The 16422-nt window shown below is 40.1% G+C and overlaps 2 protein-coding genes across 3 annotated transcripts; both read left to right on the forward strand.

The window, feature by feature from the left end:
* The first annotated feature begins 401 nt into the window (after positions 1 to 401).
* On the forward strand, positions 402 to 4428 carry LOC120734817 (carbonyl reductase [NADPH] 1-like). Its single transcript, XM_040033809.1, has 6 exons — positions 402 to 716; positions 2145 to 2314; positions 2431 to 2538; positions 2819 to 3027; positions 3636 to 3689; positions 3944 to 4428. Exons 1-6 carry the CDS (start codon positions 604 to 606, stop codon positions 4115 to 4117), a joined length of 828 nt encoding a protein of 275 aa, XP_039889743.1. The 5' UTR covers positions 402 to 603; the 3' UTR covers positions 4118 to 4428.
* A 1983-nt stretch (positions 4429 to 6411) lies between these two features.
* LOC120734938 (carbonyl reductase [NADPH] 1-like) lies at positions 6412 to 12434 on the forward strand. 2 transcript variants are annotated; one of them, XM_040034063.1, is made up of 7 exons: positions 6412 to 6536; positions 8647 to 8761; positions 9358 to 9527; positions 10962 to 11069; positions 11440 to 11648; positions 11755 to 11808; positions 11908 to 12434. In XM_040034063.1, the coding sequence occupies exons 2-7, from the start codon at positions 8649 to 8651 to the stop codon at positions 12079 to 12081; spliced, it is 828 nt and encodes a 275-aa protein (XP_039889997.1). In that variant the 5' UTR covers positions 6412 to 6536; positions 8647 to 8648; the 3' UTR covers positions 12082 to 12434. The 2 variants fall into 2 exon arrangements, with proteins under 2 accessions (XP_039889997.1, XP_039889996.1); XM_040034062.1 differs by lacking the exon at positions 6412 to 6536 and adding an exon at positions 7968 to 8070.
* The last annotated feature ends 3988 nt before the right edge of the window (positions 12435 to 16422 follow it).

The raw sequence follows: 16422 nt of genomic DNA on the forward strand, positions 1-16422 counted from the left end.
ATGTTGTTGACTGAAGGTGAAAAATTAAATTTTCTAATTAATGGATCTTTAACCTGCCAGTTCCCAAGTACAGAGTTTGCTTGATTTCCAGCTGTGCACATGTAAGAAAAATGCATATAATCATGATATGAGGTTCCAAGTGGTTGACTGATAGCGATAGTGCAAAGTGGAGTGAACTGTGACCTAAAGCTGGCTCTTTTTTTTTGGCTAATGTAATAATGTGATCACCCTGTGTGTTTAATAGTCACTTGTTTTCTTACTTCCAACCGGTCGCGGTAGATGGCCGTCCCTCTCGGTGTCTTCCTGTTAAAAGGGAGTTTTTCTTTCCCACTATTACAAAGCGATCGCTCATAGGACGCCATCTGATTGTTGGATTTCGGTTTCTCTTTACTCCATATGATTGTAGGGTCTCTACGTCACAGTATAAAGCACCTTGAGGCAACTGCTGTGATTAGGCGCTATATAAATAAAACTGAAATGAATTGTATTTGATTTTTGTAAGGAAAATGTAGCTCAGACTGGATGCTCACGTAAAGTAGTCAAAGTCAATATATAATTATCTTTTGTTCTGCATTGTAGCTCTCTCTCTCTCTCTGTGCAGACATGTCGACCAAGGTTGCCGTGGTCACCGGCAGTAACAAAGGCATCGGTCTGGCCATCGTCCGAGCGCTTTGCAAGCAGTTCAATGGAGACGTTTACGTCACTTCCAGAGATGTGTAGGTATCTTCACCTGGTACCACCTGGACCGAGCCTGGGTCATGTGGGACAAATATAACTGCAGTCACATCCTTAACTGCAATCTATGTGGATTTAATAGCACTTGTGGACATTATTACAATATCCTTGAAAGACTGTGTTTTAAGTTTTAAAGTTTTGGGGAAAATGTAATATTCATGTAAATATTCATGAATATTCACCAACTGCCAGAGTTAATGTCAACGTCAATGTCAATTTTATTTCTATAGCACATTTAAAACAACATAGTTGACCAAAGTGCTTTACAGCTTAGTTAATGAACAGAAAATACAATACACTGTGACAACATAAACAAAAAACTTAATGGTACACAAACTGAATTCTAATTAAAGGCCAAGGTGAAAAATTGAGTTTTAAGATGGAATTTAAAAGACTGTTTCAACTCTGAAGTATGAATATCGAGTGGCGAGTTATTCCAGAGTCCAGGGGCTGCAACAGCAAAGGCCCGATCCTCTCTATGGTTTAATCGAGACTTCGGTTGTACTAAGAGCATCTGGCTCGATGATCTCAGTGCTCCTTTGAGGTTATATATGTTGAGGTGTTTGCTTAAACAGCTGAGTCCCATACTATTTAAAACTTTGAAAGTAAAAAGTAAAATAATCTGAAAATGAAATGGACAGGGAGCCAGTGCAAATTTGCTAAAGCTGGAGTGATGTGATCATTCCTCCTGACACCTGTTAAAAGACATGCTGCAGCATTTTGGACTAACTGCAAGTGATGGCGAGATGAATGTTCAAGACCCAAATAAAGAGAACTGCAGTAGTCGAGTCTAGTGGAGATGTAGGCATGAATACATTTTTCAAGGTCTTCTGAAGGAAGATAAGTTTCACTTTGGCAATTTCACTGAACTGATGATTGGTCTACACCACTGTGGACGCTTGCTTCTCTAATTTAAAAGCGCTCAGTCTGGGAATGATAACAGGAAAGAGGACCGAGGGTATCTGTTAACTTATCCAAAGGGGTATGACTTCCAAAATCAATAACTTCAGTCTTATTTTCATTTAGGGTATAAAAGTTCTGCGTTAACTAGTCTTTAACATCATGTATACAGATAGTTAAACAGTGGGACAGACACATCCAATCCAATGGATGGCATCAGCATAACTGTGAAAGGGAATGTGTGGCATTTCTGATCTGGCATTTCTGATCGGCGTGCATAAAAAAAAGTAACATTTTATGGAAAACTTTCACTTAGAATAAATATTAAACTCTACTTTATATTTTAATATTAGCACTTTACTTTGGTCAGTGCTAGCTGTTTTTAAAGTTCTTTAGAAATAAAGTTGGCTTGGCTTTATGGAAATGTAAGATCAAAAGGAAGAGAGAGTTAAAAACCCCACTGAGCACTGAAAGTAACAGTAAATGAAACTTTTTTGGTCCTTTTGCAGAGGTCGGGGTGAGGAAGCAGTGAAGACTCTGAACTCAGAGGGACTGAAACCCAAGTTCCACCAGCTGGACATCAATGACTTGAACAGCATTAAAAACGCTGCTGCCTACTTTAAAGGGAAGTATGATGGAGTGGACATTCTCATCAACAATGCTGGAATAGCATTCAAAGGTAGAATCATAAATATATACTGAGGGATGTCGAACTGGATCCACATATACAATAATCTGAAACTGCAGCTATAAATTGAATTTGATGATTCAACACGTTATCTCTTTTCCTTTTAGTGTCAGACACAACTCCATTTGGTGTCCAGGCAGAGGTGACCCTGAGGACAAACTTCTTTGCCACCAGAGACGTGTTGACTCACTTCTTGCCACTCGTCAAAGCTGGAGGTACAGATGCAGAGCTCATTCCAGTCTACTGCTCCTCAAGTTTTTTTTGGGGTTTTATTTTAATAAAAATATTCAGACTCCTTCAGATTCAGACTAACTGTAAAGCATGGTGGAAGTAGCATCATGCTAGGTGTTGCTTTGGAGCAACAGTGAGAGGTAATTACTACTGATGGTTTCCATAAAACCTAGAGGAAGGAATGGGAAGTCCTACACCACAAACACTGAAAAGAAGTGAAGCATGGTACTGAGTGCTTTAGGCATCTGATTTTATGTGTTGTAGGGCGTGTGGTGAACGTCTCCAGCATGCTTAGCGCCAGTGGTTTGAAACAGTGCAGCCCAGAACTCCAGCAACATTTCCGCAGTGAGGACATCACAGAGGACGAGCTGGTGGCACTGATGCAACGATTTGTTGATGAGGCCAAGAAAGGAGAACACAAGCAAGGCGGCTGGCCTGATATGTCGTATGCAGTATCCAAAATTGGAGTGACGGTACAACTGAACACTTTGTCTTTAGACTTTTACCTGACGAGGTTGCAAAATATGCTCAGAAAAACTCGCACAGTGGCACAGTGGTCAGCACTGTTGCCTCACAGCAAGAAGGTCCTGAGTTCAATTCCACCATCAGGCCGGGGTCTTTCTGTGTGGAGTTTGCATGTTCCCCCCGTGCCTGCGTGGGTTCTCCCCAGGTACTCCGGCTTCCTCCCACAGTCCAAAGACATGCACTTTGTGGGGATAGGTTAATTGATTAATCTAAATTGCCCGCGGGAGTGAATGTGAGTGCGAATGGTTGTCTGTCACTGTGTGTTAGCCTTGTGACAGACTGGCAACCTGTCCATGGTGTACCCTGCCTCTTGCCCTATGACAGCTGGGGTAGGCTCCAGCAGCCCCTGCGACCCTGAAAAGGATAAACGGAAGCGAATGGATGGGATGGAGGTTGAAAAATGGAGGAATATTCAGATAGGGCAGGCTAAAGTCAACCTGCAAATTCATTATTCCAAACTAGATCCCTGAACATTGACAAACTTCAATTAAAATGCTTTTGCTTTAGTTTTAAATTCTTGGAGACTATCATTCATTATGTTTGTTTGTGTTTTAAGGTACTATCCATGATTCATGCTCGTCGTTTGTCTAAGGAGAGACCAAAAGATGGGGTAACGGAAATTTTTGATCTTAAAATCAAATTATAAACAACTGTCTTGATTCTTCTATGCTGTGCAGCAGACCAGTATGTTTTATTGATATAGTGCCAAATCACAACACCAGTTGTCTCAAGGCACTTTATATTGTAACGTAATAACAGTGTGGAAATAAATTAAACAGGACTTAATATGATATTATGTATTCTTAAAGATTTTGTTCTGTCTTTGAAGCCTCCCTTCTTATACTTGTTATTCTTTTTTTACAGATCTTGATTAATGCATGCTGTCCAGGGTGGGTACGCACTGAGATCGCTGCGCCAGGTGCCCCAAAGTCACCAGATGAGGGCGCCATAACACCGGTCTACCTGGCCCTGCTTGCCCCCGGAGCCACTGAGCCTCATGGAAAGTATGTCTCCGATAAGGAAGTTCAACCATGGTGATAGAAAGTTGAATATCTAATGACATAAAAAAATAATGTACAAAAACAATGTAGTTATTTTATAAGTTTATACTTTTTCTTGCCAGAATGAAATTTGTAATATTTAAGGCCATAGTGTGATACATTAGATCTACAAACGCCCGTATCACACAGCTAAAACCAAAATGTTTTCCAGTTTAAATGTTTTGTTAGGTTAAATCCATCAATTTAAAAATGATGTTCTGATAACTGACAGTGTTCAACTGATGAAAACAAAACTTAGCTATATTTTGTTCTTACGTGTTTTAACATGTGAAAAGTAAACTTGCTGTTTCTGAATGAAGATATTTAAAAAAAAAGAAAATAAAATGCTTGTTATTAAAACTTTACTGTGATTTTTTAAAACAATAAATTGACTTTAGGTTGAAAATGTTTTTGAAAGAACGTAATAGGTTTATGGCTACAATGTAATTTTATTTATATAATATAAAATTACAACATTGTGAATAATTGTCAAAAAGCAGTGAGCTTGAGGTGTGAATCAGTTTTTAAAGCAACTTGTCTGGGGTGTAGAATAGGTCACACGTTGTACCCATGCTGTCGGTGTTTTGCTTATCGGGGCAATGTAGAGCAGAACCACAAAGGAAGCTAAAACATAAACATCCTGTCCTGACAAAATGCTGTTTGCTGGACAAAAGCACATACTCTGTTCTAAGCCTCATACTTTTATATGTCTGTAGTGCTAGAGATGCAGTCTTTGACCCTCTTGCTGAATGTGTAGTTGCAGCAGAGGATAGTGTCAAATGTGCAGAAACGCTTGCTGGTTTGCAAACTGCACAATGTGATCGGATCAATAGAACAAACTCTGGCTGCTTGTTTAGACGCGCAGAGAACTTTTTGATTTGCGTGACTTGACGGTTGACTCGAGTACAGCTGCAGAAATCAGGATCAAGATTAACTCAGCTCTGCCAAGTTCACATGAGAGTAACTGGGTGTGTCTGTTTCTTTAGTTTGTATAATTCAATAGTTGATGTTTAATCAGCAGGTTCTTGCTCACATATTTAACTAAAAGAATATATATTACAGAATGGCAGCTCCAGAGGCCACAGAGATAAAGCAAACACTGTTTTGCCTTCATCTTTATAAATGCATCAGATTAACAGAAAGATACGTTAGTTTAAACTTCCACACCCCTCCACATAACCTGTACAACTTGCTTTTGTGCTGCGCGGGACTCACTTGAAAGAATGTTTAAAAGTGAAATGATTAGAGAAATAGGTGAGGCAGCAGCGACAGGCCTAAGCATTGTGCAGCATATCAGCGATGTATGTTTTTAAGGACAATGCAGTCATTAATACGGGCTAGCTTAAAGCAGTGGAATGAAAATTTGATGATGTGCTGTGCCCTGACTCTTTGCACGTTCAACTCCTGTGACCTTTTGATATGTGCAGCTGACGATGGGAACTAGACACCACTTTCATTTTCATTTCCTGCTAAGGTGCAGACGCATGCATGCAGGTGAGGTGGAGCAAATAATTCTTTGAAGTTATTTTCACTTAATAGAGCTTCCACTGTGTGACCTGATACCCTATAAACTTTATTTTAGATTCACACAAACACGTGCGCGCGCGCGCACACACACACACACACCCTTTGACAGCATGTCTGAACAGTTGGTGACTTATCAGATTGTAGCACCACAAAACAAAATTCTGCATGACAGAGAAACAGCAGGTTTCACTGCATGTATAACGTCCTGCAATGACAAAGTTTAGATTTATTCCCATGTTTTTCTATCAGTGGTTCCCTTAAAACTCTGCCCCTGGTTGGTTGAAGATCACAAAACACAAACTGCTGAATCTTAAGAGAACATCCTTTTGTTAATATCTACATGAAACAGCTTTCATTCTGATTCCCATTTAGTAAAGCAGGAACCATTCAAAACATTTAATAAACTTGCTAAATTACTGTTAATTAAAAATAAAAAGAGCTGCCTCAAAGCCACATTGCTACCCCATCTAAAGCGTCTTGGTTAAAGGACAAACAATGTTAATTAGTTGAGTTTACACTGCTAACACGTGTCAGTGAAAGCAGAAATAACTGAATAACTGGAATCAGTAAAAGAACTGGTTTTGTTTACTTAACTGTCCATGCAAAACATTTCAGAGATGGAGGAGGAAATAGATTTTTTCAAAATTAATTCCAAATCAAAGGTCTTCATAAGACCTTCACCTTTAGAGGAATTACTCAAACTCTGATTTCTTGAATATTTTTTTTAAACTGATTAAACTTGATCTTGCATTAAAAATGTACCTGGCTCTGATACCTGGGTCTTCCGTGTAGGCGCGGTATTACTGCGCAGTGCTCCCTCCTCCTTTGTCCCTCTGCGAGCGCTTCACTCCTGTGGTAATCTTCAGTCAGGACGATAACTTCAGCCGCAGGTAAGAAACGTCTGCAGCCTGATTAATATAACTGCGTTTTTTTCCGTGTGGGCGAAGAACCAGTCCCCATTTAAAAGTTTGTCGTTTTGATAATTAGGCAACAAACTTTTCCTGTTTTAATATCACACCACGTTAGTTCATCACGTTACAAAAGTCGTTATTTTGCAGAACGTGCCCGGTTAAAATCCGTTGTTATAGCAGGACAGAGTGGCTCTAATGTCAGACCGTCGGGTGGTGTTAGGATGAAAAAGGTGAGGTGGCCTGAGCAATTAATTAAAATACACGAGAGGTCTTTTAGGTTTTAATGGCAATTTGCTTCCACTTTGTTGAAACATAATCATTGTGCGTTCGTGTCTATGTGTGTGTGGTCCATCTAGAAGCCCCCTAATGTTGTACCAAGTGTCTTTACACAGTGACAAAATGCAGAAGAAAACCTTTATTTTTTTGTAACAACGTCAAAACCCCAGAATGGGTTAGATCAGTCATGGATGCATGACTGTGTGTGTCTGCGTGTGTGATAGATCATCTGGTGTTATGCATTTCAGTCTGGGATGCTCTGTCTCTCCGGATTTGAGAAAGTACTAATAACAGGATGAATAATGTAAATGTTTTTAGTAACATAAAAAGAAAAAAGGAAACTATGTCCCAAAACAGGAAAAAAGTCAGAACAACATGGAAAAACCCTAAAAAGAAATGCAAATGTTTTATCTACTTTTGCAGGCATAGGCTGGACTTTATTATCAAATTATCTATTTATTATCTCCTAAACATTAGATCCTAGCAAATCTATATGTATGTGTGTATGTATGTGTGTATGTATGTATGTGTGTGTGTGTGTGTGTGTGTGTGCGCCGCCTGGATGGATTCTTTGGCCGAGTTTTGATGTGTGTGATCCCATAACGCTATTTGCACATTAATTATTGTTTCAACACTCGCCTGGGAGCGGCACTGTGAACCAGTGATACAGATAGTGGGAGAGAAGTGTTACTACCAGGAGGAGACTGTCAGGCAGACAGAGAGAAAGCACAGCAAAAATTTCTGACACAACTTCACCTACTTCCAAGGTGCATGGAGAGGATGAAAGAATTCACAATGCAGGAACTCCAGCAACACTTAAGGGAAGATGAACAACTTTAATAATTGACCAACGTTCATGACCCTGATGAAAGCTTCATCAGGGTCATGAACGCGTTGGTCAATTATTAAAGTTGTTCATCTTCCCTTAAGTGTTGCTGGAGTTCCTGCATTGAGGAGACAGAAACAGGAAGGTGTGTCTATGAGGACAGGAACATTAAACAAAGTACGAAGAATATGGATCTTATATGAAATATGACAAATCTCTGGATGGTTAATTTTGCTCTGAATATCACATACTTCAAAGGTTTTATCGAAGCTGTATTGATTTGTATTATTCATTTCCCATCCAGAACTGTTCAGTGTACACACATGTACATGTCCTCTGTGTTATGTTTTAGTATTCAAGAAATAAAGAACTTGACACACCAAACACTTGTGTCCAGGCGTCTGTGTGACTGTGAGTGTCAGAAGTGGCCCAGATGTGTTTGGAGCTTTCAGACTACAAATTTGTCCATAGTTTGGCCTTCTACTAATGTTTGTATGAGTTAGCCAGCTTTATATAACTAGATCCTGCAGGTCATCTCTGAAAGCTAAAGTCAAACACTTTAAGTACTGACAGCCTGAGTGTGGTTGCTTAAAAACCTGTTAGAATGATATTTATGCAGGATTATTGGAATTTATTTAGCTAGAAGTTTGTGTCACACCTGTAGGTCGTAACAGTCGTTACAGTGACTCTTTAAATTATTGCTTTAGTTTGAAACTGTTGCTGTTGGGCTGGTTCTACAGCTGTAAACCACACTTATATGTATTATTAAACTGGAATAAAAATGTGTTTCTATAAGCAGCTTAGCAAATCCTTTAAGAGTACTTGTATTGCATTAGCCCTACCTAGTGTTAGCGGAGGTGACTCAGCAGTTATTTGGAAGGAGTGGATGTCCCTGGCCTTTCATAGAGTTTATTTGTCAGCTATTGATGAGTTTAATACTTTGTGTGTTTAAGATGTTACTTCACATGTTGCTCTCTTTGTGAACAGACATGTCAACCAGGGTTGCTGTGGTAACAGGTAGTAACAAGGGCATCGGCCTGGCCATCGTCCGAGCTCTCTGCAAGCAGTTTGAAGGAGACGTTTACCTCACTGCTAGAGATGTGTAAGCACCACAGCTGGTAACACCTGAACCACACTCATGTTTGCACCTGATTTTACTGCAAAATCATCTGTTTTACTTTATTGCTGTAAGGATATTTTTGGTTTATTTCCATGTATTTGATGTTTGCCTCTAACCTTTTCAAACACTTAAAAATCCTAAAAAAAGGCAATGAAAAAACCTCTACCCCTTTGAAAACATAAAGTTACATCATTATTAATTTAAATCTGCAGAAAACAACTAATTAAAAACAAATATTTATCTCTAAATTACAAAACAATTGTAGGTATTAAGATTAAAAGTGCTGAATCACAGTGACTCCTTCTGTTTAACAGTTTTGAATTCAATGCAGATTGGCGACATCTGCTGGTCACATGTTGGTATTTGTTTTTGATGTATATGAGTTTAGATTTTTTACGCTAGTTTGTAAAGTAATTGCATCTAGGAGCAGATTTGATTACATATTGCAGTTATTTTAAGACAGCAAGAAGAGCAAAGAGCACACACAGATGCTGTTGTCCACACTAGGAAGCTGAGCGAGAAACTATAAACCAGCATGGTTTTCCGAGGCAGACAGTAACGCTTTGTGTGTGTTGCAGCGGGCGTGGTGAGGACTCAGTGAAGGCTCTGTCCTCTGAGGGGCTGAAGGCCATGTTTCACCAGCTAGACATCAATGACTTGGACAGCATTAAAACTGCTGCTGCTTACTTTAAAGGGAAGTACGGCGGAGTGGACATTCTCATCAATAATGCTGGGATAGCATTCAAAGGTAGAATTAGATATATACATTGATTTTAACTGTATTGTGCACTACAGCCTCATACACAGGAAGTTCAATTACAACGCCTAGTACTACTGACACCACCACTATTTCTTTTTATCCCATGTGAAACATAAAGCTGCAACTTGCTGCGACCGATCTAGAATAAGAAAGTAGGTTGTGTGATGATTTTTGTTTCTTCCCAGTTTCTATAACAGAAGGTTGTTTATGTGAGGAGGTTGTCGGCCTCTTGCACAACCATTTGTCTAGCTCCTTGCCTTTGACTAACCTGGTATGCTATGTAGAGCTGAGGCCCTGGGGTCTTCAAGCATGCAACCCTGCCCACTATCGAAAGCCAGGATGTTAACACTGCTGTGGCTTCTGTTTAGACACACTGGAAAAATACTGCTAAGATTGATGCTCCAGCAGCATCAATCTTTATCTAGAATTTAAAACATTTTACACTTCAGCAGTCAAGATTAACCAAAGTTGTCCTTTTGTCCATTTTGGAAAGGATCCTAATCAAAGTGGGCACAGGAGGCAGGACGGTCGGCGGCTGTAAAGTCAAATGGACACACACAGATTTTGTACTAGAGACCTGAAAAGCTAAAACTAATTTATTATTCAATTGATTCTTTGTCAATATTTGAAAAATATTAAAGTATCCATAAACTCGAACCATTTGTCCTCCTGTGCTACGTTTCCTTTCCCCCACTTTTAGGCCTTTTCGGTGCATAAATGATCAGAAAGCCGTTTGGCTGTGCTTGTAGCTCATCACACTCACCGTATATGGAGCAAAGAGTGACGTTTTAAGTTAGCAGCTAAAGTTAGCAGGCTGTGACTGTAGCCTGTATGGGTCCGATCTAAAGGGCACCAACACCACAAACATATTCAAGGGGCCCACTTCAGGGAGTCCAGTTAGCTGAGGTGAAGCCAAGCTGAAGCTAGCAGATCTGTCACTTAAAGTAGCTACGCCACATATTCCCCCAGCTGGGCTGAAGGGAAAATAGGTTGAGCATTTTAATGTGGGAGTCTGTGGGGACTGACTTGCTTTTAGAAGAAACCACCAGCGGCCATCAGAGGAGATGCAGGTTTTTACACCTCCGCATTAGCTTCAGGTTTTAGCCCTCAGGGCTGCACTTTCATTGTCACATGCACTTCCATCATGCATGTCTTTAAAAGTTCAGGGTTGCTGTGTATGTGTGACTACAGCTATACAATAATATAAGAAATGCTATGGTGCATATGTAAGTGAATTAATGTGTTGTAGTCTTCCTGAAAACCATCAGATATTCGCCCCTAACATCCACCGTGATGAAGAAGAGTCAGATAACGTAAACATTCTGAAAATTGTCCTGTAGCTCTGAACAAAAAGGGGATCTATAAATGATTAAGGCTGTCATGAATAAGGTGACAACATGTGAACTTTGGGGTTTTTTTCAGCGGCAGACACAACTCCATTTGATGTCCAGGCCGAGGTGACCCTCAACACAAACTTCTTTGCCACCAGAGACATGTTGACTCACTTCCTGCCGATCGTTAAAGCTGGAGGTACGAACACGAGGCTGGATCCAATCTGCCGGTCGTGCCCGTCGCTGCTGCTTGAATAAACAGCTTTGGTCAGCGTTTGATTAGAGGAGCAAGTTTGGCTTTGATTCAGACTATTAATGACTGTGGATGTTCTAAAATGTTCTCTGTTGGCTCATCTTGAACATTTTATCTATAATTGGAAAGCGATATCTTTTTTTTGCCCTCAGGATGTGTGATCACAATTTGCGGAAAACAAAGCACGACAATAATTAAACATAGAGACACACTACAGCCAACTCGCATGTAATCTTTCCTGGAAGATGATGAGTTTGCTTGATGTGCTGTGAGAGATGCACATGAAGAGGTTTGTTACCCTGTGTGTGTGTTTCAGGTCGTGTGGTGAATGTTTCCAGCTTTGTCAGTGCACTTACGTTGAACAAGTGCAGCTCGGAGCTCCAGCAGCGTTTCCGCAGTGAGGACCTCACAGAGGACGAGCTGGTGGCACTGATGCAGCAATTTGTCAGCGAAGCCAAGAAAGGCAAACACAAAGAAGGCGGCTGGCCCGATTCAGCATATGGAACATCTAAAGTCGGGGTGACGGTACGGCTGATGTGAAAATGAAGTTCATATCAACATGTAAAGAACCCGCTCTAAATCTTAATTGGCGTACTTCTTTGATTATGATTATGAACGTGTGTGTTTTCAGGCCCTGTCCATGATTCTTGCCCGTCAAGTTTCCAAGCAGAGACCAAATGATGGGGTAACTAATATTTAAAATCTTTAACGTTGCCAACAACATTATCTCCTAGTTTCTGCTTTGTTTCCTTTTTATTTTCTGTGTTTTTTATTCTTTTAACAGATCTTGCTGAACGCCTGCTGTCCAGGATGGGTGCGCACCGACATGGCTGGTGATAAAGCCCCCAAGTCACCAGAGGAGGGTGCTGTCACTCCAGTGTACCTGGCCCTGCTGCCACCCGGAGCCACAGAGCCTCACGGAAAATTTGTGTCTGACAAGCAAGTTCAGCCGTGGTGATGAGTGTGTGATTGTCAGCGTTTCCACCCAAACGACATGTCGAAGATCCATATTTAGAACAGATGAACCTGAATAACCCAGACACATTAATACAGCAACCTGAAGATGCCCTTTTTTTCAAAACAATGCATTTTTAACAGTTTGAGTCTGTCAGTGTGCTTGTGTGTATCTGCTGGATTATAACATATACAGTAATTAAACTTGTGTATGTGTAAGTGCTAATGTTTTTGATACAACACTTTGCCTGTGGCAGTATGAATGTTTGAGCATTTTTTACATGGAGGAAAGTCAATGTGCTTTGTGTATGAAATATGAATCTCCTGAAGAACTAATAAACAGTTTTCTGCAGCACAGGGCTTGTGCATTAACTGGTTATGAGCAGAATAGAAACATTAAATTTATTACAATTATATAGAAGAAATGCACATAAAACCAAAGACTTGTCTTCAGTTAAAAATGACATTTATTGTTAGCTGAGGATGAAAATGATTTTGTTATTCAGGTACATTTGTGCCATTATAAAGCATAAAAACTTAAGAAAACTTGATGGTGGAGAGAAAAGGAAGCCATTTTTTTTCCTGCTCTTCCATCATCTCTTGAACCAGAAAGCCAACCATACAAGCAGCATGCAGATACAGATTATGATGTAAATATCATGTTGCTGTGACGTCAGACTGGCAGCCCGTCCTGGATGTACCCCGCCTCTCACACGACGGCAGCTGGGATATGCTCCAGCCTCCCGGCGACCCTGAATTGAATAAGCAGAAGAAAATGAATGGATATAATATTGGAGATTATATAATGAACTTGGAACAGAGCGCTCTGGCTCTTGCTGCAGTGGCATTCTAGGATATGACAATCAGATAATCAGCGAAAAGTAAACACAAAGCAATTTCCACAACCTCATCTCCAGCTAAAGGAGTTACCAGCCTCTGATAAGGATAATGACTTTTATTTTTGGACACTGGAAATGGCAACTAAAAACGACAACTGCCAATAAAAGTAAATAATTCACAGCAAAATGTCATAAGATGGCAGCATGAGCTGATTGTTATGGACCAAAATGCTGGAATAAACAGGTGTTATGGATTTAAAGGGAAGCTCGAAGCAGGAAGTTACAGAGCTCGGGGTTCACATAGTTACGAGGACGATCCAACAATCAGCAGGTGTAAACAGAGACAATATATGCACAGGTCAGCTGGAGAGAGCAGACAAAATGAGACAGGAGGAGTAAATTTAACATTAAACTAAAAACAAAAAACATTTTTTCATCTTTTCCCAGGATCTGCAGCTATGGGAAATAAATTTCTCATAAATAATACATTTAAGTCATGGCCCTTTAATACTCTTTGTTTTCAGCTCTGCAAGTTATTTCCCCCATTTCTGATATTCCATTTGAAGGGTTCTTTCCAGTTCCTGATTATTAGCTTCAGTTCTGGTGTTTAAGCATTTGAAAGGCACTGGTCTGTTTCGTGCTTTAACTCACCAAACTGCTTGTTGCCTCCTGTAACTCAGCGCTAAAATTCAAAACAGCTCAGACACTAAAAATGTAATTTGCCTTTGTGTCACCGTGCCACTATATTCATTTCTGCCAACATTTAGAAAACAGAACATTTTAAATGTAAAATCAGAGGCTTAAAATTTTAACAACATGGTCATTTGAACAGTTCTGTGCAAAAGGTGATTCCCAACATGGTATTAACTGAAAACTCAAAAAATCTCAGCACAGTGTGCGTCCTTGTCCAACATTGCAGGACTAAAGAAATGAACAATTTCTAAAAGTTCTTAAGAAATAAGAAAACATCCAGCAAAGACCTGGCACGGGACCAGAGAGATGCAGCTGCCCCATCAGTTGATCCATCCACTCTTTACTGAATAATCATCAGAAAAGGATTCAGTGGGATGGCTGGCCGTTCTGGAAACAGAAAAGAAAGTCTGGAGATGCCAAATTACACAAGAACAGAACGTCAAACAAGGGAAAATGCATCTCATGTGGAGTAATAAATCCAACTGTGAAATTTGGGGTTTAAATAATCATCAATATGCGTCATCCAACAGTATTTCCATCTCTTTTTGCACATTGTGTAGGGGCGTGGTCTGCAGTGCTGCTGCAAGGGAGGCGGACGCACCTGAGCGGCATGCGCAATCACGCCTCGCCGGTCGGGTTAAGGTCTGTGCTGGGTTCTGCTGCAGTTATTGTTGTTGATGTGTGTGGAGGAGTGTGGAAGCTGCAGTGAGTGTGAGAAAACGGCAACCGTAATAATAAAGAATGCTGGAAAGCATGAATGTGTGGACGTGTCCTGTCGTGGGTCTGTTACACGCATTTCAGTAAATCACTGCGCCCGCAGGAAACTCTAAATTGGCTGTTTCAAGCCCCTTAGTCTAATGTTGGTGTTTAAAGACTTCTGGTAGGAAAAGGGTGGTGTGGTCTGAATTTGCTGCCAAAAGTCTGAGAGCAAAATAAAAGCGCAGCTTCATGGAGATGTCACGACACCTGCTGGTGATACTGCACATTTATTATTACCAACACTTTATATTCAAACGATGAGTATTAAGTGCGATGCTAAATGTGAACAAGAGCAAATCAGATAGGCTCCAAAGCAACAACACAGATATATGCGCAGTAAAGGTCAAGTCAAATGTAGCCTTGTAAAATTCATGAGTACATTTATGTTCGGAGACACAACAACATGCACACAAAGGCAACAATAAATGACTCCCTGAAGCAACATTCACAGTGTTGACATATTTATTGGGGCTGATGTAGCTGCGCAGCTGGAAAAGCAAAGCACACAGAAAGCCGAGCCTGAGGTCTTCTTCTCCCTTCACGTTATATTCAGTCTGTGAAACAAGCTTCACAGTAATGCTGATGTTCTCTTTTAACATGTCCGACTGCATGTAAAACAACCGCCTCACCGCAGATATTATTAAACGCCACTTTTCAAAGGACTGCAAAGTGATGCCAAGTGTATCATTTTTAATGCATGATTTCTTTTTAGTTTTTAAGACCTCTAAATCAGCACTGTGCCCCCCCCCCCCCAATAAATAACATTCTTAAGCAATAAATTACACAAATATATATATGTGTTGCAGAAATGACACATTAAAATTCAATATGGCAATATCAATATCTTTTTTAACCAGAAACTACCCAAATGCACAAGTTATTTTATTTTAACTTATTCTATTGTTTTTTTAATAGTTTTCATTGCTGGATACAGTAGGTGTTTCAAAATGCTGTTTATCTTACATAAAAACATACATTACATTTCATGTTTCCATATATCCTCCATAAATGGCCAAAGTTTAAGATTTCTTTAGCCTGAAAACATTTCATGCTGTCTTAAAATAACAGATAGATGTAATATCTACTGTGTATGCAAACCGCCCGCCGCCCCACTAATTCCCTTAAGTAATGCAAAAAAGGACCTTGGTGTCCTTTACAGCTATGATCCTGCGTCCATTAATAATTTATATGCCAGCTCAAAATTTCCGGAGGAAAAACAAAAAGATCACTCAGTACCAGCCCCGGTTCGTTGTCTGAGCTGTATTTTGTTACTACAACAGCTCTCTACAATAGGTGTTGAATATATACAATATTTACCTTTGGATTTTGGTATCTTTCACCACTCCTGGAATGAAATCTGACTGCTCAGAGTGTTTGTTTATACCAAATGCAAAGAACGTCAGAGAAGGAAATCTCATTCAGGTGGTTTCATATTGTTTGTGCGGAGATAAGAAGAGATTTCATACAAAATAATTCCTGTGGAAATCCAGATTTTTCTGCTTTATCGCATCCCTTTCTGCCTGGTTTAAGTCTCTGAGTCAATATCGCAGTAGACTGTGCAGTGTCGATGTAATCTCTGTGTGTATCTGTGTGTGTAAAAGTGTGGGAGTTGTAGTCCTGTCAGACAAGAGAAAAGCCCCGATTACTTTGTAGATAAAACCTAATCCAGGGAGCGAGAACGATAGAGAGATGGCCAAAGACAGGGGAGAGAAATAATCCTCTAATCCCTGCTGCCTGCCAATGGAAGCCCCATCACACGCTCACTTTGATAATCATAATGATCGTCATTGGTTGTAAGTGCTGCACAAGCGTTATAATTTCTTTATTGATCCTGCTGCCGGGAATTCCCTCAAAGCCGAAACACAATTTGTAGACTCGAGAGCTGAAGAGAAGGCAAGCGAGTTTCTTTTTGGTTTGTGAAGATGTTTCCTCTCATCCAAAAAGCTTCTTCAGTTCGAAAACAACCCAGAGAGTGTCCCAGGTTTTTAACCCCTGATTGTCATTGACCCAGTATTGATCACGTGAGTGTGAAACCAGTGTAAGATATCGGCATC

This window comes from Simochromis diagramma, unplaced genomic scaffold (assembly GCF_900408965.1).
Source record: "Simochromis diagramma unplaced genomic scaffold, fSimDia1.1 OVJJ01000176.1, whole genome shotgun sequence".
NCBI classification, from domain to species: domain Eukaryota; kingdom Metazoa; phylum Chordata; class Actinopteri; order Cichliformes; family Cichlidae; genus Simochromis; species Simochromis diagramma.

Excerpts from the sequence above, each read along its gene's own strand:
- LOC120734938 (XM_040034062.1), top strand. The coding sequence starts at position 7,983 with ATGTACATGTCCTCTGTGTTATGTTTTAGTATTCAAGAAATAAAGAAC. Across the intron at positions 11,070-11,439 it reads GCCGATCGTTAAAGCTGGAG|GTCGTGTGGTGAATGTTTCC; the intron begins GTACGAACACGA and ends TGTGTGTTTCAG. Across the intron at positions 11,649-11,754 it reads CATCTAAAGTCGGGGTGACG|GCCCTGTCCATGATTCTTGC; the intron begins GTACGGCTGATG and ends GTGTGTTTTCAG.
- LOC120734817 (XM_040033809.1), top strand. The coding sequence starts at position 604 with ATGTCGACCAAGGTTGCCGTGGTCACCGGCAGTAACAAAGGCATCGGT. Across the intron at positions 717-2,144 it reads TACGTCACTTCCAGAGATGT|AGGTCGGGGTGAGGAAGCAG; the intron begins GTAGGTATCTTC and ends GTCCTTTTGCAG. Across the intron at positions 3,690-3,943 it reads AGGAGAGACCAAAAGATGGG|ATCTTGATTAATGCATGCTG; the intron begins GTAACGGAAATT and ends CTTTTTTTACAG.